Source organism: Eumetopias jubatus, unplaced genomic scaffold, assembly GCF_037043125.1.
Source record: "Eumetopias jubatus isolate StellerSeaLion01/CBP00866 unplaced genomic scaffold, mEumJub1_p1.0 scaffold_13, whole genome shotgun sequence".
NCBI lineage: Eukaryota > Metazoa > Chordata > Mammalia > Carnivora > Otariidae > Eumetopias > Eumetopias jubatus.
In genome coordinates, this window is record NW_028274819.1 from 54,478,674 (window position 1) to 54,504,770 (window position 26,097).

Here is a 26,097-nt window from a genome sequence, read left to right on the forward strand (position 1 = left end):
AACTCTGGGAAGGAGAGAGCCGTGAGGCCTCTCCCCAAACAGACTGAGCCCTGGTCCCCAATGTGGCTGGTTGGCAGCCAGAGGGAATCAGCCTTTAACTGGGAATTTATTTACCCCCTCTCTGTATCTGTTTTATGGTTTAAAAAAGGAAGGCTTAGGAATGTCTTTATAAAAAGCATTGTCTATTTGGAAAGGTCTAATTACCCAAATCTTTTTATATGGAAACTTAGAAAACTTAATTCCATTTTTTTATTATTCAACATTTTATACATAATAAATACAAACTTTTTACAGCCACTGTAAAGAAAGCACATCTGCACAGAGGCACTCCCTCTGAGCCTGCCCTGTGCAGTGATGCTGGATTATATGTCCTGGAGGGAGGGGTTCTTTTTAAAAAGGAGGCATATTTTTACAACTTTTGTTTTTTTTTTTTAAATAAAATTAGCAGCTCTTCCAAAAAATATTTTAAAATATAACAAAAGATTTCAAATAACTCTGAGAATGTGGAAAATCCAGATTCAAGGACAATTTGGCTAGCTAAAGAGAAGACAAGACTGGGTAGCGAGAACTATCTGATTCAAGCACTTGGAAGACTGTTTAAAGTGCTTTGAAGATTTTTAAATTGTCAGAGAACTTTAAATTCTTAAAAAAGCCACCCTTTTATTTTTTTTAAACTTAAGAATAAGTTTGATAAACACAAAAAGACCTCAAATAGATCAACAGGTTAAGAAATGCAAAAAACAAAACAAAAACCCCAAATCACAGAGAAGACTTGTCACTGGGTACTGTCACTGAAGTGATCAAACGACTAAAGATTTCTTCAGTTGTAACCTGACTTTTGGTCAAAAATCCCATGGGGACATTTGGCGAGCATTTCAAGTTTTTAAAGATTCTTAGGAGGGATGGAGTTTTCAAAGCATAATACAACTTTTAGATTGAATTCTGCAAATCTGATCTCTTAAAAGAAAAAAAAAACGCAACTGGCCAAAAAAAAAAAAAAAAAATGCCCTTGTCCCTGGGTTTGGCACTCCTGTTCTTCCACAGGTGGCCAGACAGTAGAGACCTACTCTGGGCCACCTGCCACTGTGAGCTTGCTAGCCTGTGGAAAACACTACTTTTGGCTCTCCTTGTGACACGGAGAACTTGTCTTTTCCTTGTCCATTTGCGCTTGTGCGCGGTGTGTAGTCCTTTAGTCCTTTTTCACAGGAAGCTGGTTTCCTCCATGAGCCACAGGTTCTTCCTCCCAAGGCATTATCAGGCCAGGGGCACCCTGTGGGGGGTGGCCACTGGTCTCGGGCAGCCACAGGCTGGCTGGCTGGGCTCGTGCACCGGCTTGGGAATAAAACATGAGGGGCCTCCCCAGGAGAGAAGCTCAACAAGGCAAGTATGTGTCCCCAGTTTATCTAGACATTCAGATTCTAAAGATATTGGTCAGAAGAATATATGCTGCAAAAATTAAGATGAAAAATACCCAAATACAAAAAGAATATTAAATCAGCTCGTTTCAGATCTGGAAGCTCCATTTCTGCTTCAGCCTCAGCCTCCTTTCTATTAGTCTATATGATGGACAAGATTTGGCTATCGGTTCAGCCCCTCCATATTAGCTCCACTAACACTAAATGAATGGCGTAAATATTAATACAAAGGACACTGTTACTGTTTTTAATCTGTTAGCTGTGGAAGAGATGTGCATTAATGCAACTGGCGATAAACTCAGGGCGGTCCACTTTTTCCCAGTAAGTTTCACTTTCTCAATCTGGGGACTAACTGTGGGGAGGAGCCAGCCCCTCCTGAAATCCCTCTTTCTAGTTCCTTACACAGCCGACATGATCTGATTAAATTTAATCAGACGAGCAAAAGCCACTTGAAGAAAGATGAGGGTCTTTGCCACACCCTTGTGGCCACAGTAATATACTGTACGAGTGCACATGATCAGTTTCTCTGTGACTGTGCCCTGAATGAGGCCTGGTCTTGAGTCTCATATAAAAATGGGCCACTGATAGGCATGAGGGCTGTCCCCCCTTGCTTCTAGGGCCCACTAGGATTTGTGCTATGGTAGGAGAGATGACATAGAAAATGACAACAAAAAAAGGCACAAAATATCCAAAACGTGGGAGGAGTCCACCAGGCCACCCAGTCACATAATCCTCCTTGTTTTCACTCTGTTCAAGAGTCATCATCATGCAAAGGTGCCTAAAGAACAAGAATGGCCAAACGCCAAGCCTGGCCTTGATTGTAGCAGTAATGGATGGGTAAACCCATCATCACACCAGTGTGATTTCTACATCCTCAATCTTCTCTGCTGGCCTTCGGGGGTTCTGTGTAGGTGGAGGGGGAGCTGCCCGGACCTGAGCAGGAAACAAATATATGGACCGTCAGTCGGCTTCCTGATTCAGTGCTTAAAGCCTCCACAGCCCAACAGGTCATTTACCCACAGTCATGGGCACCCCAGGGGTCTCAAATGCTCTGAACATGAAAGTATGTGCTTCCAAAGTAATTCTGACTATTTCCCACACCAGGGAGTTACTGTTCTGATGAAATGTGGAACCTACAAATCAGGTTCTTTCCTCGGCTGAAAGCTCGGCTGTAGCCCTAAAAGCCTCCTCCAAAGCAAAGGCCTGGAGGTGGAACCCAGAGAGAGCAGTGCTTGCAAACTGAAAACCTTTCAGCCTGTCCTGGAAGGAGAGCTGCGAGAGAGAAGACTAGAGAGGCAGCCTGGGGTGAAGTCATGAAGGGCCTCATAAAGCCATGTTAAGAAATCTGAGCCTTACTCTGTGGGCAAAGAGGAGTCTTTGGTGGATTTTAAATAGCGGTGGCAAAGGTGTGAAAGGACGAGTCGGATAATGGTTTGGAGAAAAGAGCGGGGGCGGGCTAGGGTATAGGTAAAGAGACAATTTAGGAAGCTTTTGTGATCAAGTTGGTGTGAGAGTTGATGTTAGCCTGACCTAAGCACGGGTGGGGGGCGGATAGAGGAAAAGACAGCTGTCTCCAAGGTAAATGTGGCAGGATTTGGTGATGACTGTTTGTGGGAGGCAGAGCCAGGGAGCTACCAAGAGTGATGCCAGAGCAGTGGTAGAATGGAGGTTCCACTCACCAAGGCGGGCAGTACAGGAGCAGGAGCATGAGCATGTCGGGGCGGGAGGATAATTAACTCACTGTTGCTGAGTTTGGGGCTCTGGTATGTGTACACTGAGATATCCACAAGGCTGAAGCTTAGGCAAGAGACTGGATTGGCAGAAGTCTGGAAGTTGTCAGCAAATAAATGGTTATCAAAGCTGTGGGAGGAGATGAGGTTGCACAGGGAGAGTGAGTTTAACGACCTCAGGAGAAGCAGCCCATGGACAGAACCCTGAGAAGCATCAGCAGAGATGGGTTGAAGCAGAGAAGCCCATACAGGTGAATGAAAAAGAAAGGGCCAGAGTAGAAAGCAAACCAGGAAAGGGTTTTGGAACAAACTGGCCCACTTCTCCCCATTCCCACTCATACCCAGCAGTCTATGCTGCCATCCCCTCTTGCTTGGACCACTGCTCCAGCCTCCAAATGGCTCCCCATGTCCATTCTGCCACCTTCCATTCATTGTCACTTAGCTGCCACAGCAATGTTTCAAAAATGCAAAACCAGTCACATCACTGTCCTGCTTACAACTTTGCAATGGCTTCCTATTACACTTAGGATAAAGAACCAAAGTCTTTAACAAGGCACTCAATCCATGTCTGAATGAACGAAGCCAAAGGAAGTGAGTGGTTCAAGGACTGGTGTCAAATGCTGATAAGCAGTTCAAGGAAAATAAATGCACTGGATGAGTGTGGGAAAGTTATGACCTTGAGCTGTTTCACAGTGAGGTGGGGGGAAGGAGGTGAAGGCATGGAGTGAGGGGTGAGGAGAGGTGATTATTTGTAAGAGTAGATTCTCCTTGAGAATAGAAGCTCTTAAACCTCAAAAAGGCATGAAGTAGAACTCATTTCATCTCTGTTCCTCAAAAGAGGCCAAATATAAGCCCGGAAAATAGGTTCTCAATAAATGCTCGCTGGAAAAAAAAAAGTGCTTCTGTTTCACAATTAGACCACTCTAATGCTCACAGAGCTTGCTATAATTCAAAGACTTTCCTAGCTATCTCACCATGGCTTAGTGAGAAAACTGCCAGCGTAGACCAGACCTTCCAAGATGTGTTGCTTTTTATAGCTTTCATTTTTTTTAAAAAGATTTATTTATTTGAGAGAGAGAGAGAGAGAAAGAGAGAGAACACGTGCATGCACAAGTGCAGGGAGGGGCAGAGAGAGAATCCTCAAGCCGACTCCCCACTGAGCAGCAAGTCCAAGGACACGGGGCTCGATCCAACGACCCAGGGGATCACGACCTGAGCTGACATGAAGAGGTGGAAGCTTAACCAACAGAGCCACCCAGGCGCCCCTACATTTTTAAGAGCTCTTTTTATTGTCCCCAACCCACCTGACCCTTGCATGGGGGCATCACCGTAACATAGGGGCCACGGGGAGACATTAATTTTTAACTTTCATTTTGGAAGAACTGTGCATTCTGTAACCCTGCCAGATAAGAGACTTACGGGTCGCAGTTTGCCATATGAGGTCTCAGGAGTATGCCGTGGTGCCCGTGAGAATCCTGGTGACTCAGCAAGGAAGCTGTTTTCTAGGGGAGGGAACCAAGCAGCTCATTTTATTTGTGTTGTTGAGCAATAAAAATGCTAATGCAGATCCATGTGCTCTTCAGGTGAACATGTGATTTCTGAACGAAAATGAAGTTAGCTCCATGCCAGAACGCTTACCATTTGCTGAAGGAGAGCGCGGGAAGTACTGGGAGCTCCTCTTCTCTGGGCTGGGGTAAGGGCTGCTGGGAGGCTGGTCATACAGCGGCAGTGGAGGCAGGGAGCCCGGTGGCATGGGGGAAGGAGAGATCTGCCACAAAGGAAAAAGAAGCTACAAAGTGCTCACTGCAGGAAGGAGAGGCAATCTGGCTTCGCTGACTAATTCAGACATATTACTTTTCTCTGCAGCTCAGATAGGACTATTCACAATTTTTGTCAGCCTCATTAGAAGCACATGAGCTTAGAATAACAATCCCAAACCCTATTTTGTGATGCATTTAACTTTTTCCTCTCAGAGATCTCATTACACTACTGATTATAGTTTATCATAAACAGTCATCAAGTCAAACCATTCTCTAGAGTTCTACTGAAAACATACCAAATCGGTCAATTCAGTAAATCCGGTGAAGAACAAAAAAAAGGGGACAAGTTCTATTTTTTTGTTAAGATAAAATAATTGGCTGTTTCTGACTTCCCCAGGTTTTGTAAATGTCAGACTAAGTGGTCACAATGTCACACAAACAAGGTGGAAAGACATGTTCCTTCTGATCCTGGATCTACCAGGCCTGCTATGGCATACCTGATTTAGGGGTTTCCTGTAAAGCCAAGTTTTGCTAGGATGAGCTGAGCCTAGAGACACATCAGTAAAACAGGGCTCTGGCAGGCTCATTAGTTCTCTGAAAAGGACTGGCAGGCAGGCTCTGACCGTGATGGAAAGAAAGAGCAGTATTTTCATTACCTAAACTAACCATGGAGACAATACATTCCCCCTCCGGTTTCTTTCTTTCTTCCTACCAAACCATTCTTTTGTATGTCATATACAATTTATCCTTTCGGTTAACTGATTCAGAGCACAAAAAGCAGGCAAATGGAGGTGTAATACAGCCATTACCCAGGAGCCAGGTTGGTGAGCCTCTGCTTTTCCAAACTCAGTTTTTGCAGAAACCTGACAACAGAGGACTGGAGTGGGAAGGCGGGGCTGAAACTGTAGCCCCACGTTTGCATGGGTCAACCACCCCTTGGGGGTTATTTTCTTTAAACACCTTTTAATTCAGCTTTCTCCCCTCTCACATACCTGAATCTCTCTCATCCGGGGAGTGTCACCGTTCTCTGAGGCTGAAAGTTCTTCCACTAGCACCGATGGGAAAACTCCAATCCGCCCACTGAATTCCCCTTCCCAGAAGCCATCGTCATCCTGGTTTTCTTTGTTCAAGATTCGGATGATTGCTCCCTCAGGAAAGGATAATTCATCATCTGTCTGGCCCTCATAGTCATAAAGTGCTTTCACGAAACAGACTAGGTGGCAAAAGGGAGAAAAATGCTTAAGGACATGGACGGCCAGGTTACTTTCGCAACCACCCCTGCGCTCACGTGACAACTAAAAGCCCATCACACAGGCTAAGACTACAGCTGTAATTCTTTACTCACTGAAGATCTGCTCAGGGTCCTACCTTACAGGGTAAATGTGACCAAATAACAGAAAACACGGAACGGGAATGAAGTTCTGCTTTTTAACCCACTGAAGGCTGACTCCAGGGCAATACTGCTTAGGCCAAATGTGACCAAATAAAGAGTGCCTTCTTTCAGTCTTTACCACTGGCATCTCCGTTGAGGCTGCCTGAAACGAGCTCGGCCTCCGTGGAATTGCTGGATGTGTGTGACCGACTGTCCAAAGCAGCCAAGGACTGCAGCATGCTCAGGAGACTGCTCGAGGTGGGAAACTGTAGGTACTTTTCTGGCACATAACCCACTTGGCCAACTTTATTTCGAGCCTGAGTAAAAGACATGTGACAAAATAGGTTTGCACACACAATCTGGACAGGGCAAAACTAAAACCAAAACCAACTCCTAAAAATGTCACAAGAAGGGGCGATACGAACAAAGGAATATACCTTGACCCAGTCTTCCATGTCTCCATCTTCAATCACTTCTAACACCTCATGCTCCTCAATGGTCAGCTCATCTGGTTGGGAAGCCTGCAATGTAGGATGGTCATGGACAAAATTAAAAAGGTTAGATAAAGAGCAGATGTATGCTGATCATAACAAAAACTGTGGACCAAGATATTGAAATGATTTTGAAGAACATTATGAACATAAAAATTTAAGGGCTGTAAAACTATCATAATGAGGTGAAGTTTTGCTTTAAAAAACTAAACAAAATAAAGCTGCAACAAAAACTGGAGAAACGGAATCCTCAAGAGGCCATCAGGTGCAGTGAACACAGCACTCGGCTGGAAGCAGGGGCCCCAGGCTCCAGCTCCAGCTTATGTATCTATTGGTCATCAACTTCTTGATGCCTCCATTTCTTCAAAATGACACTCCTGCCATTCCGGGAGGCAGGGGGAGTCAGTGTGGGATGGGTAAGCTGAGAACCATGGTGATTTGGGAAGCACAGCCAGAGCGAGCGCTGAACCAGAACTGCACAGAGGCCACCACAGAGCTGCGCACTGTGAGAACGCAAACAGCTATGTACATGGACTGGATGACAGCGTGAGCGGTGCCTGGAACTGATCTGGAGTCACCGTGTGAAAAACAATGGCCAAGAGAAGAAAGCTGGGAAGGAAATGACTGAGATGGGTCACAATTTGGATTTATGATGCTCTAACTTAACTGTGAAGACTGGGCTGATCTGCCTAGGTGCTACTGTGCAAGCTGCTAACCATGATGGTTTTATTATCTCTGACAGCAGGAATCCACCAGCACTGGCCACCAGATACTGCTCCTGAGACTGCAGAATCTGAGAGCAAACTCTCGGGGGGAGAAACTGTGTGGCTGTGTTTCCTAAAGAGACTTGCTGTCACATGTAGCAGGGAGAGGCCTGCTGGCATCTTCTGGCTCTCTGGTGAACAGTCTTAAAAGCGTTCCCCAAGTCCCAAGATTAGTACAACTATATAACTACAAGACCATATAGTTTTTCGAATCTCACAGTCTCAAAGTGTAAACTATCTCCAAGTTACACAAGCAAAAATAAGGCAAGAAAATGGGTCACTTTATTGACTCATTTCCCATTTCACATGCATTATAATATTTCATCAAATCCAGATTCTGGATGTTGCCACAACTGCTTGAGATGTTCAAATAGTACTGAGAATGGCTGATCCATTACAGAAATACTCCAGGACCAGAATTTTAAGTAAATTACCTGATTTCAAAATTGGGGGAAAAAAGGTAATTTATTCATGAGAGCTTTTCCAGTGAAATTTCTTGGCTAATCTGAAACCTCACTATGCTTTGACTATATCAGCAAAAGGCAAAAATATAACAAAGACATTTTCCCTAATTCCATGGGAAGACTTAAAAAGTATCAACACAACTGACTTCAATGTGTGAGAACAAAGCAGGAAGGATAAGAACACCTTTAAATATACTTTGCCCTCGTAAAAAAAAAAGTCATGGAGGTCCATGCAAGTTCTTCCGTGCTACTATGTAATATCAGCAGATACTAGGTTGATCATACCATCCCCAAACAGTGACCAATTTTTCCACTTGACAAGGTCAAGTCCTCTGCATGGATCTCAAGACTCTACAGGGTTTGGTTACTGTGGTCTCTCAATGCTTTGGCCCCACACACCATTCCCTAGTCTCTGGAACACACCATGTTATTCCCTGCCTCTATGCTTTTACCAGGCTGTTCCTTCTTTCCAGGAGGCCCCACTCCCTCTTTCCCGTCTGATGAATAGACTTAGATGACTGGGTTCAAGTCCAGCTTCAGTCTGTTTCTAAGGGCAAGTGACCATAAGACCTCTCTGAGCCTCAGTTTTCTTTTTTATTCCTATTAGAATGTAAGCTCCATGAAGGCAGAGATTTTTGTCTGTATTCATCAATGCCATATTCCCAAGCCTAGAAAAGAGCACAGGATGTTACACGGAAGGTGCTCAATTAATATTTGTTGAATTAATGGGTTGGCTGATAATATCTCCCATATTGGGTTATTGAAGAGATTAGAATAACATAAATATAGTACCAGGCACATAATACTTCACATATGTAGCTATTACTATTACTCATGATTTGAGACCCAGCTATTGTTTTTCCAGACCACCCACCATGAGCTGGCGGCTTCTTGCTCCTTTTGTTGTAAGGCTTGTGCATCTCTCTAACTACCACCAACTACCATGGCACTCTGCTTAGTTGTTTGCCCTTGTAGGGTGCCCAGCAGAATGACTTACTTACTGCAGGGAATGTAATTCTTCTCATGTATCCCAACTAAAGAGAGAAAGTGGTCAGGAAGGGCTTACTAAACAAACACATGCTCTTACACTGCCCCCTGAAGTCCTAACTCCCAGGGACAACCACAACCCTAGAAGTAGCCAAGTGCTCCATCCTCACCACTCTCTCTCTCAATTTCCCATTTTTTTAAAAAAAAAACAATGTGCTTTTTCCTGATTAAAATAATACATGTTCACTGTAGAAAAGCTGGAAATATGTATAATCGAAATCTTACGGTACATGTAATTTGGCATCTTACTCTTCTGGCCTATCATTGCTTCCTACATAAAAAGACTCTCATTAATGTAATTTTCAATTATCTTGATAATATTTTATGTACATTATTATATTATATGAATGGTTAATTTATTTAACTATTCTCTTATCAGATAGCCAACTTCAAGCTACTACAAAATAGTACTACGATGAAAGAACACTTTGTATCCAAAACCTTCTTCTAAATTGTGGATCATTTCCTTAAGATATATGCTAGTAGGGGCAAAGGTTATAAGCATTTTTAAGTCTTTTGAATCTAATCCTTAAATATAACTTTCCTCTCTTCTCACCAGATTAATCCAGGCCTCCTTTCCAGGTCTGGACTATAGGAACCACCATTAGGCTTATAGTTCAGTTCTCTTTAATCTATCCTGTACAGTGTCTATACCATGACCAGGGTTGTTACCTTCTTAAAAACCCCATCTGATTTTAGGACATCCAAAGGTTCTCACCAGCCAGGATACAAACCATACTTCAGTCTCGTTTCCAAGGCCCTTTACTAATAGTAAACATCTTTATTTCCAGCAGCTCTAATCCCTACACCTGATGCTCACCCGCTACTGAATGTAACATTTCCCGAACACTGCATACTCTCATCCACCTCTGTCTCTGTATCTGCTGTCCTTTTTGCCTAGAAGGCTCTTTCCCTTCTCACTGTATTTAGTAAGATCTTATGACCTAATTTAAGTGCCATTTCATCTATGAAATTTCTCCCATCACAGGAAAAAATTAGTGGTTTTAACCTCTACTATAAATGTTTTTATACATATTCCATTTTTCAGTTTAATACTTAATTCCGCCAGACTATCCATTCGGGGGGGGGGGGCACAAGTTGTGTCACATTAATTCTTGCATCCCTGAAACTTAACAGGCACTAAATAAATGTTTGTTCAGTGATGAACTAGTTAAATAGATTTTTATAGTCTGCTTTACCATAGGGACATGCCTGGCATATGCCAACAGAGGGAATGCTGGATGGATGTGATCTATTTATAATCAGACTCTTGGGATCCTCTCCATTTAAGGACCTTAAATTTTAAATTCTGAAACTTCAAAGTAAATATAATATTGAGAGGTGAGATGAGAAAACATTCCCAACCCTAGTTTTATAATACTCTGTAACACCTTTCCAACTATCTCAGAAGATGCCTTGAAATTTTCAAAAGATTATCAAAATAGTTTACTTCCTCTTTTAGAAAAGAGGAAGTATTCATAATTTAAGTATATATGAAAGGATGTTAAACTAAAAAGTCTGGGTATCACTGATGTTGAAGAGTATATATTGCCAAGCTGTGGCCATCCAGGGACAGTGGGAGTGCGACTGTCCCCCATGTATGGTTATTGAAGATTCTTTCCAGACTCTGCTTCTGTTGTTGTCCCTTAAGCATTGGGTGTCCATCAGCATGGGAGCCAGAGGAGGATTCATTTGTTTATGCCTTCCTTATATCATTCATTTATTTATCCCACAATTATTTACTGAGGACCTGCCGTGTGCCAGGTACCGGCCTGCGTGCTGGAGACACACAGACAAGGTACACGGATACAGACCGGGTTTCTGCTTTTATGGACCTTTAGTGGGGAATCAAGACAAAGAAATATAAAAACAAATAAGATTAAGTTTGGCTGGTGGTAAGTGCTATATAGTAAATAAAAGAGGGAAAAGGGCAATGGGAAGAGAATAGTGAATGAGAATTTGGCTTATATTAGGTTGTCAGGGGAGACCCGAGGAGGCACTATTTGATTGCTAAGCCTCAATGAAGAGCAGTATGCAGCCAACCAAAATCTGGGGAAAGATGGTTCTAGGTAGAGACAGCAGCAAGTGCAAAGTTGTCAAGTTAGGAAGGAGCATGGTGCCACAGTTGCTAATGGGTGGTGAGTGGGCTGGTTAGGAGAATGGTCTGACACGAAGCTAGGGAGACTGTAAGGGGCCAGCTCAATCTGTAGAACATTGTAGACTCTAGGGAAGAGTTTGTTTTCCTATGTGTGATGGAAAGCTTATAAAAGGTTTTTAGGCAAGGGAATAAAATAATCTCTTTTATTTGTTAAAGATAAATTTTGGCTGCAAAGTGAACAATGGACTGTTGAGAGGGAGGTAAGTATGTAGAAGGGATACCAATTATGGGTTTTTGTTGTTGTTTTTTTTCTTTTGCAGTAATTGAAACAATGGCCTAGACCAAGATGGTGAAAAGTGAATGGATTCAGGATGTTTTGGAGATACAGTCAACAGGGCTGGTTGATGGACTAGATGAGCGGAGGGAAATTCAATGTACTTTGTATGAGTAAAAAATTTATGTGTAAGTAGAGCAGAGGTGAGAGAGATGAAAAACTATTATACCAAATCAGGATTTGAAATTCTGGCATCTATTTATCTAGGTCCCTGCTTACCATGGAAACAAGAGGTGGTTATATTAAGATTAGGAAAGGTAAAGTATAACAAAACTTTTGTAAAACAATTTTCTTTTAGTATCAGTTTGGACGGTCATCCTAATGGAGGGTCTTGTGCCAAAGCAGCCAACTGATAATAAGGGTTAAGATTTCGATTTACTGAAAATTTACTAGATGCCAGGCACTGTTCTAAGTGCTTTGCTATAAAAGTGTCATCTCACTTAATCTTCAAACTAGCCCTCTGATATTATCCCCATAATATAGGTAGGAAAACTGAGGCTCACAGAGACCAAGGGGCTAGTGTGGTCAGATAGCTTGTAAATGGCAGAGACAGGATTTTAATCCAGGCAGTCTGATGTCAGAGCCTAAACTGTTCACTATTATGTTATACTGTCTCTAACGTTAACTGAACACCAACTTTATAGTAAGCACACTATGCGAGGCTGGGTAGACACAGTCACGTGTGTCTTCAGGGTTGCCACAATTTAATATGAGCAATAGGTTAGAGAAATACACACCTTGTAAGAATAAACAACTTTGCAGGTAAGTGGATAATTTCTTAAGGTGCCAGAGGGGCTGGAACTGCTGTCATCAAAAACATCCATGTTGTCTTCAAACTCTTCTCCTTCTTCTCTTTCGGGATCTGCATTAAGCTAGGGAAAATTAGAAGCCACTGGCTAGCTTGCTTACTTCAAGAAAATGGTTGAAAGCAGGAAAAAACACTTAAAACCTAATTGTTTCAAAATATAATTTACTTATTCAACTGCACACAGAAAAAAAGTATCTATTCTCACTTGCATTTTTCCTGTTATAAAAAAACCAGTTTTTTTTTTTTTTAAAGATTTTATTTATTTATTTGAGAGAGAGAGAATGAGAGATAGAGAGCACGAGAGGGAAGAGGGTCAGAGGGAGAAGCAGACTCCCCGCTGAGCAGGGAGCCCGATGTGGGACTCGATCCCGGGACTCCAGGATCATGACCTGAGCCGAAGGCAGTCGCTTAACCAACTGAGCCACCCAGGCGCCCAAAACCAGTTTTTTTTAAAGATTTTATTTTTATTATTTTTATTTTGAGAGAATGAATGTGAGCACACCTGCATGCACATGTGAGAGCGGGGCAGGGGGCAGAGGGAGAGAGAGAATCTAAAGCAGTCTCCATGCCCAGCATGGAGCCCGACATGGGACTCGATCTCACGACCCTAAGATCATGACGTGAGCCAAAACCAAGAGTTGGTGCTTAACCAGCTGTGCCCCTAAGATTTTATTTTCTTTCTTTCTCCAGAGGCATTTTATTTGCATGAATGTATTACACCCCTAGAAAAAGAATCCCAGGATTTCCCTCCTGTGTTTTCGTCTTGCTTCTTCATGGTCCTTGATGCCAGCTGAGGTTGTCAGGACAATGAAACCAAACTGGCGGGATGGGAGCAGGTTATTCTGCCATTTTTCTAGATCTTTCAGTTGTACATCAAAATCTGGGGCTGATCACTTCACCCTTGTTTAACCTGCCCATGAGGTTCACAACAATTTTCCCAGCTCTGTGATCATCAGTGATTTCAAATTCACCAATGTAACCATGCTTCATCATCACCGTGAGGAACCAGAGGATGACTTTGGAGCATGGCCTAATAAGAACCTGGCGTTTGTCTCTCTTTTCAGCAATAATGCTCTTGAGGACATCTGCCAGGACATTCATGTGCATCATTATGGCGGCAGAAAGAGATGGCAGAAAGCAGATTTTATTTTTAAGTAATCTCTACATGCAATGTGGGACTCAAACTCACAGCCCCAAGATCAAGAGTCGCATGCTCCACTGACTGAGCCAGCCAGGGGCCTGAAAGGACCAGGTTTTAAAACAAAAAACAAAAAACAAAAAAACAAAGAGTAAAATGTTTTTCAGATATATAAGAAATGTTTATCAGTGTCCTTTCTCTTTCACTGTTAAATACTAATAAAGGTCTCTTACCATTTTATTTTTTATTTTATTATTATTATTATTTTTAAAGATTTTATTTGATGGAGAGAGACACAGTGAGAGCAGGAACACAAGCAGGGGAGTAGGGAGAGGGAGAAGCAGGCCTCCCGCCGAGCAAGGAGCCTGACGCAGGGCCTGATCCCGGGACCCTGGAATGATGACCCCAGCCAAAGGCAGACGCCTAACGACTGAGCCACCCAGGTTCCCCAGCCTCTTACCATTTTAAACTGATCATATGGGGAAACGTTAGAAAGATTTCTAAAGCTACCAAGGATTTGGAGATTGATAGAAATGTAAATTGATACATCCTTAAAAAAAACACAAAAAAACGGCCTACTGCAATTAAAAACTAAACATACCACCTGATCTAGCAATTTCACTTTTATGAATCCTTTATGGAGAAATAAAAGCATCAGGAGGTAAAACTATAGATATTACTCAACTTACAATGGGGTTATGTCCAAATAAACCCATCATAAGTTGAAAAATATCCTGAGTTGAAAATGCATTCAATACACTTAACCTACTGAACATCATAGCTTAGCCTAGCCTACCTTAAACACACTCAGAACACTTACATTAGTGTACAATTGGACAAAACCATCTAAAATAAAGACTATTTTGTAAAAATAAAGTGCTGAATATATCATGTAATTTACACTTGGTCCCCAACTTACAATGGTTTGACTTATAATTTTTCAATTTTGCGATGGTGTGAAAGCAACACACACTGAGGAGAAACCATACTTTAAATTTTGATCTTTTTCCAGGCTAGCAACATGTGGTACAATGCTCTCTTGTGATGCTGGGCAGCAGGAGCTGTGCACAAGGCCATGAAGGTAAACAAGGTACCCTCACAACCATTCTGTATCCATATGATGATTCTGTTGTTCACTTTCAGTATAGTATTCAATAACTGGGTATAAAAAATGTATTTGCCTAGAGTACTATTCATAATATTAAAGTACAAATAGTATTTATATGAACATAAATATCTGACGGGGGAGGCAGAGTAAGAAAAACAAAGACTGGAGAATAGAGATGGCTGACTTGTGTTTTAGGTACCTCTGTACTATCTGAACTATTAAAATAAGCATATCTTACTTTTTAAACTAAAAATCCAACAAACAGGAAACAAAACAGGCAAAGTTTCTTTGTCTTTAGTTACACATAAGCATTTATGTAGCTACTTTTTCCCATGTTCAAATATGCAAAGGCATGCATGTTTACAACATTAAAGAAAGAAGGACTGGACAGTCGGAATTAGGCCTCACGATAGAAAGAATAACTGAAATATCAAATCCCTACAATAAGCTGAACACTGTGCCAGGCTCATAGATATGAAACGAAGGACACAGTTTGCTTTGCATGAGCTCATACTCTAGAGTGGAGAAACTGCCACAATTAAATGCTGAATGTGCAGGGGGGCCTCTGAATAGGAAGAGGTGTTTGCAGAAGGTCAAGACTCCCTGGCATTTAGCAAGTTGCAACATAGAGGCTGGTTATATTGTCCGATTCTACTTTTTAATGAATTAAAGTGATTTCTCTTGAGTAATTATTAACATTTAAAACTGACTCTATAAAATTCTATAGAACCTTCTAAAAGAATAAATGGCACATATTTCCTGTCAAATGTACTGCCTACATTTCAAAGCCCTTGTAATACTCTCATTTATAACTATTCCTGGAAATTCTTCACAGTTGGATGAGATAATCATGTGCCTCATCTTACAAATAATTCATCTATGGTCAGTCGGGTCAATGACAAAGTAAGACTCAAATCTGACCTTTCAAATCATCTCAGGCTATGATACCATCATTTACCAAAAGGGCATTGTGTCATATAAAAGATGAGAATCATATGCTAGAAACTGCCATAAAATGTAAACATATGGGCGCCTGGGTGGCTCAGATGGTTAAGCGTCTGCCTTCGGCTCAGGTCATGATCCCGGGGTCCTGGGATCGAGTCCCGCATCGGGCTCCCTGCTCCTTGGGAGCCTGCTTCTCCCTCTGCTTCTCTCTCTCTCTCTCTCCCTCTGTCTCTCATGAATAAATAAATAAAATCTTTTAAAAAATGTAAACATATTTACATATACTTAGAAGACACTGCTTTCATACTCTAGTAGAGGTTACAGACATTAAAAAAAAAATCCATAACCAGGCATTGCAACAGAACAACACAAAACACCCATACATCTATAAAAACTAAAATTAGAGCCAATGTGGGTAGAATATGTTTCCAAAAATATATAAGGAATGTTAATATGCACTGTGCTGTGGCACTGGGAATCAATCCAGAACATTTTATCTTGACAACACTGTTTGATACTAAACATTCTTTTCTTTCCCCTTTATTCTGAGTTCATTGTCTGATTCTCATGGAAGGGAATGAAAAGTTGCAGTGACAGCAACGGGGGTCAGGGCCATGTGCTTTTTCATTGCTCCAGCAGCTTTTCAAAGTACGTCACTGCTGAATAACTTCTGCTTTTTCCCTCTTTCACCCTCTGTAACTTCACTGTTACAATGTTTTCTTGACCCAGCATTTCTAAAATCACATTCTTCCTGTTTCTTAACAATAGCTCTCTTAGTCCTTTTCCTTCCTGTCACCTGACAGAACTTCAATTAAAACTATTCTTTCTAGCTGTACTAATGTTTTTCCTTTCTTAGATGTAAAATGCTTACTCTCTTTGCAGGGGCAGATAAGAAAAAGCTTTCTGAGTTGGTATTAGTAGCTGTCTCTTTGTACTCAGCAAAACCACCTCTGAAGGGTTTCATCAACTTTATGGTACTGTAATGAACTAGAAAGTAATACTGGGTCCTTGGGTCTGACAGACTTGAGTTTGAAAGCTGACTATAACATTTACTGTTGTGTGACCTCCGGCAAATTATTTAACTTCTCAGCTTCAATTACCTTATCTTATAATGAAGACAATTACTTCTTCATAGGGTTATCATAAGGATTAAATGAGGTAACTTCTTTCTTTATTTTCAAAGATTGATTTATTTATTTGAGAGAGACAGAGAGAGCACAAGCAGGGGAGCAGCAGAGGGAGAGGGAGAAGCAGATTCCCCACTGAGCAGGGAGCCCAATGCGGGGCTCCATCCCAGGACTCCGAGATCATTACCTGAGCCGAAGGCAGACGCTTAACGACTGAGACACCCAGGCGCCCCAGAGGTAACATATTTAAACCCATAACACATGCTGGATTCATAGAAGGTACTTAATAAGTCATTACTCTTTTTTCCTTTTTGATGAGGAAAGAAGAAATTACATAAAGAATCTGGTGATATTCAATACAGAGGAAGGCAGCTCCTTAAACTGACTAGCAGAACCTCTGAGTTTTGTTTGGACAGAGAAGTGATCACATTGAACATCATTCCAAATACAACACAAATAGATTATAAAGGATGATGTTGAAAATATCAGCAACATAGATTTCTGCTTCCAGATAAGATGGAGTATCAAGGACCAGATTTAAACTCCTTCCAGAAACAACTAAAGAACTCAAAATATATGAACACTGGACATCATGCACCGAAGGGGATGGGAAAGTTTCCTCAACTTAGGAAACAACTATTGGAATCCAAACGAATCGGAATAAAGGTAATAAAAACCAGAGCAGAAATCAATACAATAGAAAACAGAAAAACAACAGGGAAAAAAAAAATCAATGAAGTTAAAAGCGGTTTCTTTGTGAAGCTCTATCAAATGGATAAACCTCTAGCAGAATGATCAGGAAAAAAGTGGAGACACAAATAACCAATATCAAGAATGAGAAGCGGGGTGCACGGGTGGCTCAGTCATTAAGCATCTGCCTTCGGCTGGGGTCATGATCGAGCCCCGTATCAGGCTCCCTGCTTGGCGGGAAGCCTGCTTCTCCTCCCTCTCCCACTCCCTCTGTTTGTGTTCTCTCTCTTGCTGTATCTCTCTCTGTCAAATAAATAAAATCGTAAAAAAAAATGAGAAGCAATGCCACACTACAGATTCTCTAGATAATCAAAGAATAATAAAGGAATATTATAAACAATTTGTTTCAATAAAGTCGGCCAACTTAGAATGGACAAATTCCCTGAAAGACACAAATAAATGATCAAAGTCCACTCAAGAAGAATAACCTGAATAATCCTCTATCTACTAAAGAAACTGAGTTTCTTAAAAAAAAAAAAACTTCCACAAAGAAAACTCTATGCTCAGATAACTACTCTGATGAATTATAGCAAATATTTAAGAAAGAAAAAATTCTACACAATTCTACTAAGCTTCCAGAAAATAGAAGAGGAAAGGATACTTTTCAAACCATTGTAAAACAAGCATTACAAAAGAACAAAACTATAGACTAGTATCTGCCATGAACAGAAATACAAAAATGCTTATGGAAATTTTAACAAATCAATTCCACTAAATATATAAAGGGTAATATATCATGAGTCAAGTGGAGTTTATCAGTAATGCAAAGTTCGTTTAATAGCTGAAAAATCATCAGTGCAATCTATGATATAAATAAACTAAAAAAGAAAAATCATTTGACAAGATCCAACATTCACTGCTATCAGCAAACTAAAGAGGAATAGAGGAAACTCCTCAACATGGTAAAGGGCATCTACAAAAACCTTGCTGTTAACATCATACTTAATGGTGAAAGACTGAATGCTTTCTCCCTAAGTGCAGAAACAAGGCAAGAACATCTGTCAGCTCTCACCACTTCAATTCAGCAGCGTACTAGAGATTCTAGTTGTTACGGTAAGGGGGAAAAAGGAAGCAGTAAAAATGTCTTTTTTTAAAAAAAGATTTTATTTATTTATTTGACAGAGAGAGAGACACAGTGAGAGAGGGAACACAAGCAGGGGGAGTGGGAGAGGGAGAAGCAGGCTTCCTGCCCAGCAGGGAGATTGACGCGGGGCTCGATCCCAGGACCCTGGGATCATGACCTGAGCCGAAGGCAGACACTTAACGACTGAGCCACCCAGGAGCCCCTAAAAATCTCTTAGTATACAGGTGACATGATTATCTACATAGAAGACATACACAAAAGCTATTATAACTAATAAATGAGTTTAGCAGGTTTTCAGGATATAAGATCAATATGCAAAAATCAATCATATTTCTATGTGTTAGCAATGAACAACTGGAAATTAAAATGAAAAACCATTTACAATAGCACCAAAAACTATAAAATAGTTATGTCTGAAAAAAGATGTGCAAGACCTATATACTAAAAGCTACAAAATACTGCTGAGCAAAATTAAAGACCTAAATAAGTAGAGAGGTATTATGTTAATGGATTGGAAGACTCAACATTGTTAAAATATCAACTGTCTTCAGACTGATCTAAAGATTCATCACAATCCTATTTTAAAAAATCCGGGTAGGTTTTCTACCTGGTAGGTAGAAAATTGATTTTAAATTAATATGGAAATGCAAAGGACCCAGATTATCCAAAACAACCTTGAGAAACGGGGTACCTGGGTGGCTCAGTTGGTTGAGCGACTGCCTTCGGCTCAGGTCATGATCCTGGAGTCCCAGGATCGAGTCCCACATTGGGCTCCCTGCTCGGCAGGAAGCCTGCTTCTCCCTCTGACCCTCCCCACTCTTGTGCTCTCTCTCTCTCTCATTTTCTCTCTCAAATAAATAAATAAAATCCTAAAAAAAAAAAAAAACAACCTTGAGAAAGAAGAAGAAAGTTAGAGGTTAACTAGACTGGATTTAAAAGTAAAAAAAAGAGAGAGAAGTTGAAGGATTTACACTACCTAACTGAAAGGCTAATTATGAAGTTACATTAATCAAAACAGTATAGTATTGGCATCAAGCTAGAAAAATAGATCAATGAGGAAAAAGTCCGAAAATAAACCCACACATACATGGGTAATTGATTTTTGACAAAAATGTGAAGGTAATTCAGTGGAGAAAGGGCAGTTTTTTCAACAACAGAAAGGAACGTTTACTCATTCTTCTTACCATATACAAAAATTAACTCACACTGGACCATAAATTTAAATGTATAACCTGAAACTATAAAATTTCTACAAGAAAATATAGGAAAAAATCTTTATGACCTTGGGTTTGGCAAAGATTTGTCAAAGCTTTTTCTCAAAGCTACCATACCACACCACACCACACCACAGCATGGTCCATAAAAGAAAAAAAAATAAAGTTGGACTTCATCAAAATTAAAAATGTCTGCTCTTTGAAAGATACTTTTTTTTTTTTCCATTTTTTATTAACATATAATGTATTATTTGTTTCAGAGGTACAGGTCTGTGATTCATCAGTCTTACACAATTCACAGCACTCACCAGAGCACATACCCTCCCCCAGTGTCCATCACCAGCCACCCCCTCCCTCCCACCCCCCTCCACTCCAGCAACCCTCAGTTTGTTTCCTAAGATTAAAAGTCTCTTATGGTTTGTCTCCCTCTCTGGTTTTGTCTTGTTTCATTTTCTCCTTCCTTCCTCTATGATCCTCTGTCTTGTCTCTACTCATATCAGTAGATCATATAATTGTCTTTCTCTGACTGACTTATTTCGCTTAGCATAATACCCTCTAGTTCCAACCACATCACTGCAAATGGCAAGATTTCATTTTTTTGATGGCTACATAATATTCCATTGTATATATATACCACATCTTCTTTATCCATTCATCTGTTGATGGGCATCTTGGCTCCTTCCATAGTTTGGTTATTGTGGACATTGCTGCTATAAACATTGGGGTGCATGTGCCCCTTCGGATCACTACATTTGTATCTTTGGGGTAAATACCCAGCAGTGCAATTGCTGGGTCATAGGGTAGCTCTATTTTCAACTTTTTGTGGAACCTCCATACTGTTTTCCAGAGTGGCTGCACCAGCTTGCCTTCTTGAAAGATATTGTTAAAATGAAAAGACAAGCCATAATCATATATCTGATAAAGGGTTTGTACACAGAATATAAAAAGAACTCTCAAAACTTAAAAGAAAACAAACAACCCAATAAAATATGGGCAAAAGATCTGAACAGATACTTCACCAAAGAAGATATACAGATGGCAAATAAGCATATGAGAAGATGCTCAACATTATCAATGAAATGCAAATTAAAATTACAATGATACACTACTGTACACCCATCAGAATGTTAAAATTAAAAAGACTGACCATACTAAGTGTGGGCGAGAACACCTGTACCCTATTGATGGGAATGTAAAATGGTACAGTCACTTTGGAAAACAGTTTGGCAGTTTCTTAAAATATCAAACATATACCCACTGTCTAGTCCACTCAAAATATAAGTTCACAGCAATTTTACTTGTAATAGTCCCCCCAAAACCTAACTGCCCATCATTGGGTAAACTGATAAACTATGGTACACTCATACAATGGAATACTACTCAGCAATAAAAGAATGCGATGAACTAGTGATACATGCAACAAGATGTATGATCTTCAAAACAATCATGCTGAGTGAAAGCAGACCAAAAAAAAAAGGGGGGTACATATTATATGATTCTGTTTATGTAAAATTCTAGGAAATGCAAACTAATCCATAATGAGAGCAGATCCGTGGTTGAGTGAAGGGCTGGAAGGAGCATGAGGAAACAGGGTGGTGGATATGTTCATTATCTTAATTGTGGCAAGGTTTTCACTGGTGTATACATAAGTCAAACTATATCAATTGTACACTTTAAATATGTGCAGTCTATTATATATCAATTATACCTGAGGAAAGCTATGAAAAAATAGCAGTAAAGCTTGGGAATTTTATTTCTATTTTTTTTTAAGATTTTATTTGTGAGAGAGAGAGACGAGCACAAGCAGGGTGAGGGGCAGAGGGAGAAGCAGGCTCTCTGCTGAGCAAGGAGCCCGATGTGGGACTTGATCCCCCTGGGATCATGACTTGAGTCAAAGGCAGATGCTTAGCCAACTGAGCCACCCAGAGGTCCCAGAGCTTAGGAATTTTAATGACAACGGGCCAGAGTACTTGAAGATGCTACAAGACCATTAATTACACTGAAAATAGGACATTCAATGATGATTCAACAGAAGCTAAGAAAAAAGAAAAGAAAAAAAGGAATGTACAGCAATTACACTGCATCATGGGGAAGGTTAGAGGAATAAAGGGCCATCCACAGAGTAAGGAAGTATGCTAAAGAGCAAGGCTTTAGAGGCAGATGTATCTGGGTTCAAATCCTAGCTCTCTCCACACTAGCTGTGTGCCACTGGGCAAGATATCTAATTCTTCTACGTCTATCTCCTCATCTGTAATACATTCAGAATCGTTGTGATCATTTTATTTTTAAGATTTTATTTGTCAGAGAGAGAGAGAAAGCGAGAGAGCGGCAGGCAGAGGGAGAAGCAGGCTCCCCACTGAGCAGGGAGCCCGATGCAGGACTCCATCCCAGACTCTAGGATCATGACCTGAGCCGAAGGCAGACACTTAACTGACTGAGCTACCCAAGTGTCCCTTGTGATCATTAATTGACATAATGTATGAACGTGCCTGACCTAGTACCTGGTACAGAATAGATGCTTTATCTATGAACTCCCTCCTTTTAGTAGTATTTTAAGCTTAGTTGGTAGGATTAAATTACTTATCTTGAAGTTTGGATTAATATTTTTGAACATGTACTATGTACAAGGATTTATGTCAGGCACTTTACTTGTTATTGTGGCTATGCAGGAAGTCAAGGACCTTCTCTTCGAAGTGAAAGTCTCCACATCTTTTCAATGACCATCTTTTGGTCTTGGCTGTCTGTGAGACTGGTTCTCTCAATCTGTGGATACAAACTCAGCAGACATTTCACTCAGTTTGATAACTCCCAGCACGTGGCAAAGGGTCTCATGAGCAGGGCAGGTTCAATATATGCTTGCTGAATTGAATTAAATTAATCCTGCTGAAAATATGAAATGTCAGTTTCACTAACAGTGTGGGCTATTTGGGTACAGAGTTTAAATCAATAAAAAGACTACCGCCCATTTGGAAAAACTATAAATATAGAAGTGCCTGAAGATTTTTGCAGGTGTATTCTGTTATTTTCTACAGTTTACATTTATTTTATTACAAAAATCCATTGTTTCCTTTCTTTGGGATTAGTGCAAGCCCAAAACAGATTTTCATATTTCAAAAACAAAGCCCATTATACTGTGAGGACTATTAGGCATTAATGAGGCAGATGGAAACTAAACCACTATCCTGATGGTTAAAAATATTTAATTTCCTTGCCTTTCAAACACATTATTCAGCATGGTCTTCACAATGAGGGAAGTCAATTTATTTCTATGCAACTCTGCAAAATGCTCACACTCTTAGGGAAGCTGAACAACAAAGTGGATGTCAGGATGTCTGTGTATAATAGTTGGGGGAAATGGCTGGAGACAAGAAGTCATGTAAACACTGTCGGCTATAGTTTGAGAACCTAGGGGAAAATAACTGAAAGAACAGAAACCAATCTTAAACAAAGAACTATAAATCTCTGACCTAATTATTTTTTATTTTTAAGTCATCTCTATATCCAATCTCACGCTCAAACTTACAACCCTGAGATCAAGAGTTGCATGCTCCACTGACTGAGCCAGCCAGGCACCCCTGACTTACTACTTCTAAGAATCTATATTACAGAAAAAAATCCCCTGTATGGAAAAAAGAAATATGTACACAAATATTTTTAGAGTATTATTTATTTAGAATATCTTAAAGCAAATACTGAATCCATAAAAGAATAGTTAAGTGAATTATTGTATGCTTTCTTGATCAAATACTATGCAGACATTAAAAGGAAGATTATGGAGATCATCCAGCAAAATGGAATGTTAGATGGAAAAATATACAAAATTAACATTATTAAGATAAATATGTTTAAAAAAAAGAATAGGAGGCGCCTGGGTGGCTCAGCTGGTTAAGCATCTGCCTTCGGCTCAGGTCATGATCCTGGGGTCCTGGGATCGGCCCTTTTCGGGCTCCCTACTCAGTGGGGAGGCTGCTTCTCCTTCTCCCTCAGCTCCCCCCCCACACACCCTGCTCACTCTCTCTCTCTCAAATAAATGAAAAATAAAATCTTAAATAAAAAAAAGAATAATAGAAAGAGGATGGAATTACATCAAGTTGCTAACAGTGGCGTTAATAAGAATGGAGCTTTTGGTCATTTTCTTCTCTACTGAACTTTCTAATCTTTTCTGTAATTTAGTTATAAAACTTTTTCTATTCTAAAATCAATACAATTTCAAAATTAGGTTGTAAACTGGGTATGGGCTTTTGAGTAAGAGAAGAAAGGAAAATAAGAGAAGGGAGGAATGATGGACAGAAAGGCTGACTGGGCTACTGGGAGCAATCTAACCACAGGCGGTTATGTATAAGCTCTAGTTAACCATCAACTGAATAACTATATTAGACTGCTCTCCTTTTAGAAAGTGTTGCTATATTCTGTGATTCTTTTTCTCTTTTTCTTCCGAATCCTATATTCTGTACCAGAGCATAATACAGAAGGCAAAGAGTTAATATCCAACGAAATTTAGTTTCTTCCTTATTCTATAAGGTAAATAGACTGTATGTTTTTAACACATTTATCTTCTAATAAGGCCCTTTACACTGTTAATGTCTAACACTAGAATTAACCATGTTTTCCAGATAGAAGGGAACTCTAAACTTGATGATTAATGCTTTCGTTGGCACCTACAATGGAATAATTTGGTCCCCAGATGTGTATTTCTGCTGCATGCTCCTAGCTAGCTAGCTGCCAGTGTGAGGAGATACAAATCCCACTAAATTATTTCAGTGCTGTCATTTAAAAGCAGGTTAAATAAATATTGGGACTTCATTAAGCTATTTTGTGCCTACATCTGAGCCTCTCCTCCTTATCCGTGGAGAATACGTTGAATACGTTCCAAGACCCCCTGTGGATGCTTGAAACCACAGATAGTACCAAACTCTGTAACAGACAATGTTTTTTCCTACACATACATACCTATGCTACAGTTTAATGTATAAATTAGGCCCAGTAAGAGATAAATAATAACTAATGAAATGTAACAATTACAACAATATACTGTAATAAACGTTACGTGAATGTGGGTCTCTCTCTCTCTCAAAATATCTTATTGTACTATATTCACCCTTCTTGTGATGATGTGAGATGATAAAATGCCGACGTGATGAGATGAAGTGAGGAGAATGATGTAGGCACTGCAGCATTAAGCTACTACTGACCCTCTGACACTAAGTCAGAAGGAGGATCATCTGCTTCCAGATAGTTGCTTCCATGGTTGACCATAGTAACTGAAACCAGGAAAAGTGACACCATGAATAAGAGGGGCACTAATGTACTGTTAGTAGAGCTTCCACAAAATACATCCTTCAGCTGAATGCGGGATGACACAGGCTCTGTAATACTGACTAGAGGGAAGAAAAGAGTGGGAAGGGATTGTGAAATGCTCCCTTCACAGAGGATATGATGTTCCTAGATGAGCTGATATCTTTAGACAGTTCTCAACACGTACTATCAGAATGTACTACTCACTGACAGACTCTAGTAGGCATATCTCCTTCGTTTCCTTTCTTCACACTCAGAAGCCCTTCTTTATCTCCTGTTGAAATTCTTCAAGGACTATTCAACTATCATTTCCTTCATGGGGTAAACATCTTTCCTATTTTTCTATCTGGTATTGAGTTTTTTTGAGAGCATTTCACAAAATCGTAAAATTTTGGAATTGGAGGGAATCTTAGAATCATTTAACTTACTTTCTCTCTGAAACCCAGAAAGAAGTGACTTTTTTCCCAAGGTGTTGATGAGTTAGGAGGAAGCAATTTCAGGTTTGGCACAGAGCAGCCCAGTCATACGCTGCCATGTATCACTAAGATCTATAAAGGTCTGTCTGCTCTATCAGCTCTGCTCTTCAAGGAGAGAGATCAAGTCTTGTTCATTTCCAATATGCACGAGACGTAGGCACATACTGAGGGGATAAATGCCTGCCCAGTTGATTTAGTTAGAAAAGGTACTAATCCAAGGGAAATCATGTGTTTGACTGGCTGCCAACAGTGCCACTGAAGATGGTGAAAGTAAGTTTGTGCCTCGAATTTGCTGTCATCCTAAATTCTGTACAACAAAATAACCTCAAGTAGATGGGAACTGTGATATTCAAAAGATGCATTAGGAAGAGATATTCCATGATATGGAGCAACTCTGTTGTACTGAAAATGGGTCAAGCTCTTCTAACCCCAAAGTCAAGTGGGTGATGTGTGCCTACTTTCCCTAGCTGGATTACCATTGATAGTGAAATAAAAATAAACTTTCAATAGACTGCTTTTCCTTAAAATGCACCCACACACAATCTTTTTTAAATGTGCAAGTATATTCCCATTAGAAAATCAGAATGCTATGTGAAAAAACTGACAAAACTTTCAGGAATGTTCTTAAACTTTAGCCAATTTCTCTAGCAAGGATGCCTTTTATCTGAAGGACACAA

The 26,097-nt window shown here is 40.3% G+C and overlaps 1 protein-coding gene and 1 pseudogene across 1 annotated transcript in view; both read right to left on the reverse strand.

Moving 5' to 3' along the window:
- Positions 1–230: 230 nt before the first annotated feature.
- The window catches only part of FCHSD2 (FCH and double SH3 domains 2), a 275,131-nt gene continuing 249,264 nt past the window's right edge, over positions 231–26,097 (reverse strand). Inside the window, exons 14-20 of the mRNA XM_028115863.2 lie at positions 12,213–12,347; positions 6,715–6,798; positions 6,417–6,594; positions 5,898–6,118; positions 4,784–4,913; positions 4,565–4,647; positions 231–2,348 (exon numbers count right to left, since the gene is read on the reverse strand). Of these exons, the coding sequence (XP_027971664.1) occupies positions 2,265–2,348; positions 4,565–4,647; positions 4,784–4,913; positions 5,898–6,118; positions 6,417–6,594; positions 6,715–6,798; positions 12,213–12,347 (915 nt within the window). The 3' untranslated portion in view covers positions 231–2,264. The remainder of the gene's footprint in view (positions 2,349–4,564; positions 4,648–4,783; positions 4,914–5,897; positions 6,119–6,416; positions 6,595–6,714; positions 6,799–12,212; positions 12,348–26,097) is intronic.
- LOC114218673 (small ribosomal subunit protein uS8 pseudogene) lies at positions 12,853–13,575 on the reverse strand (annotated as a pseudogene).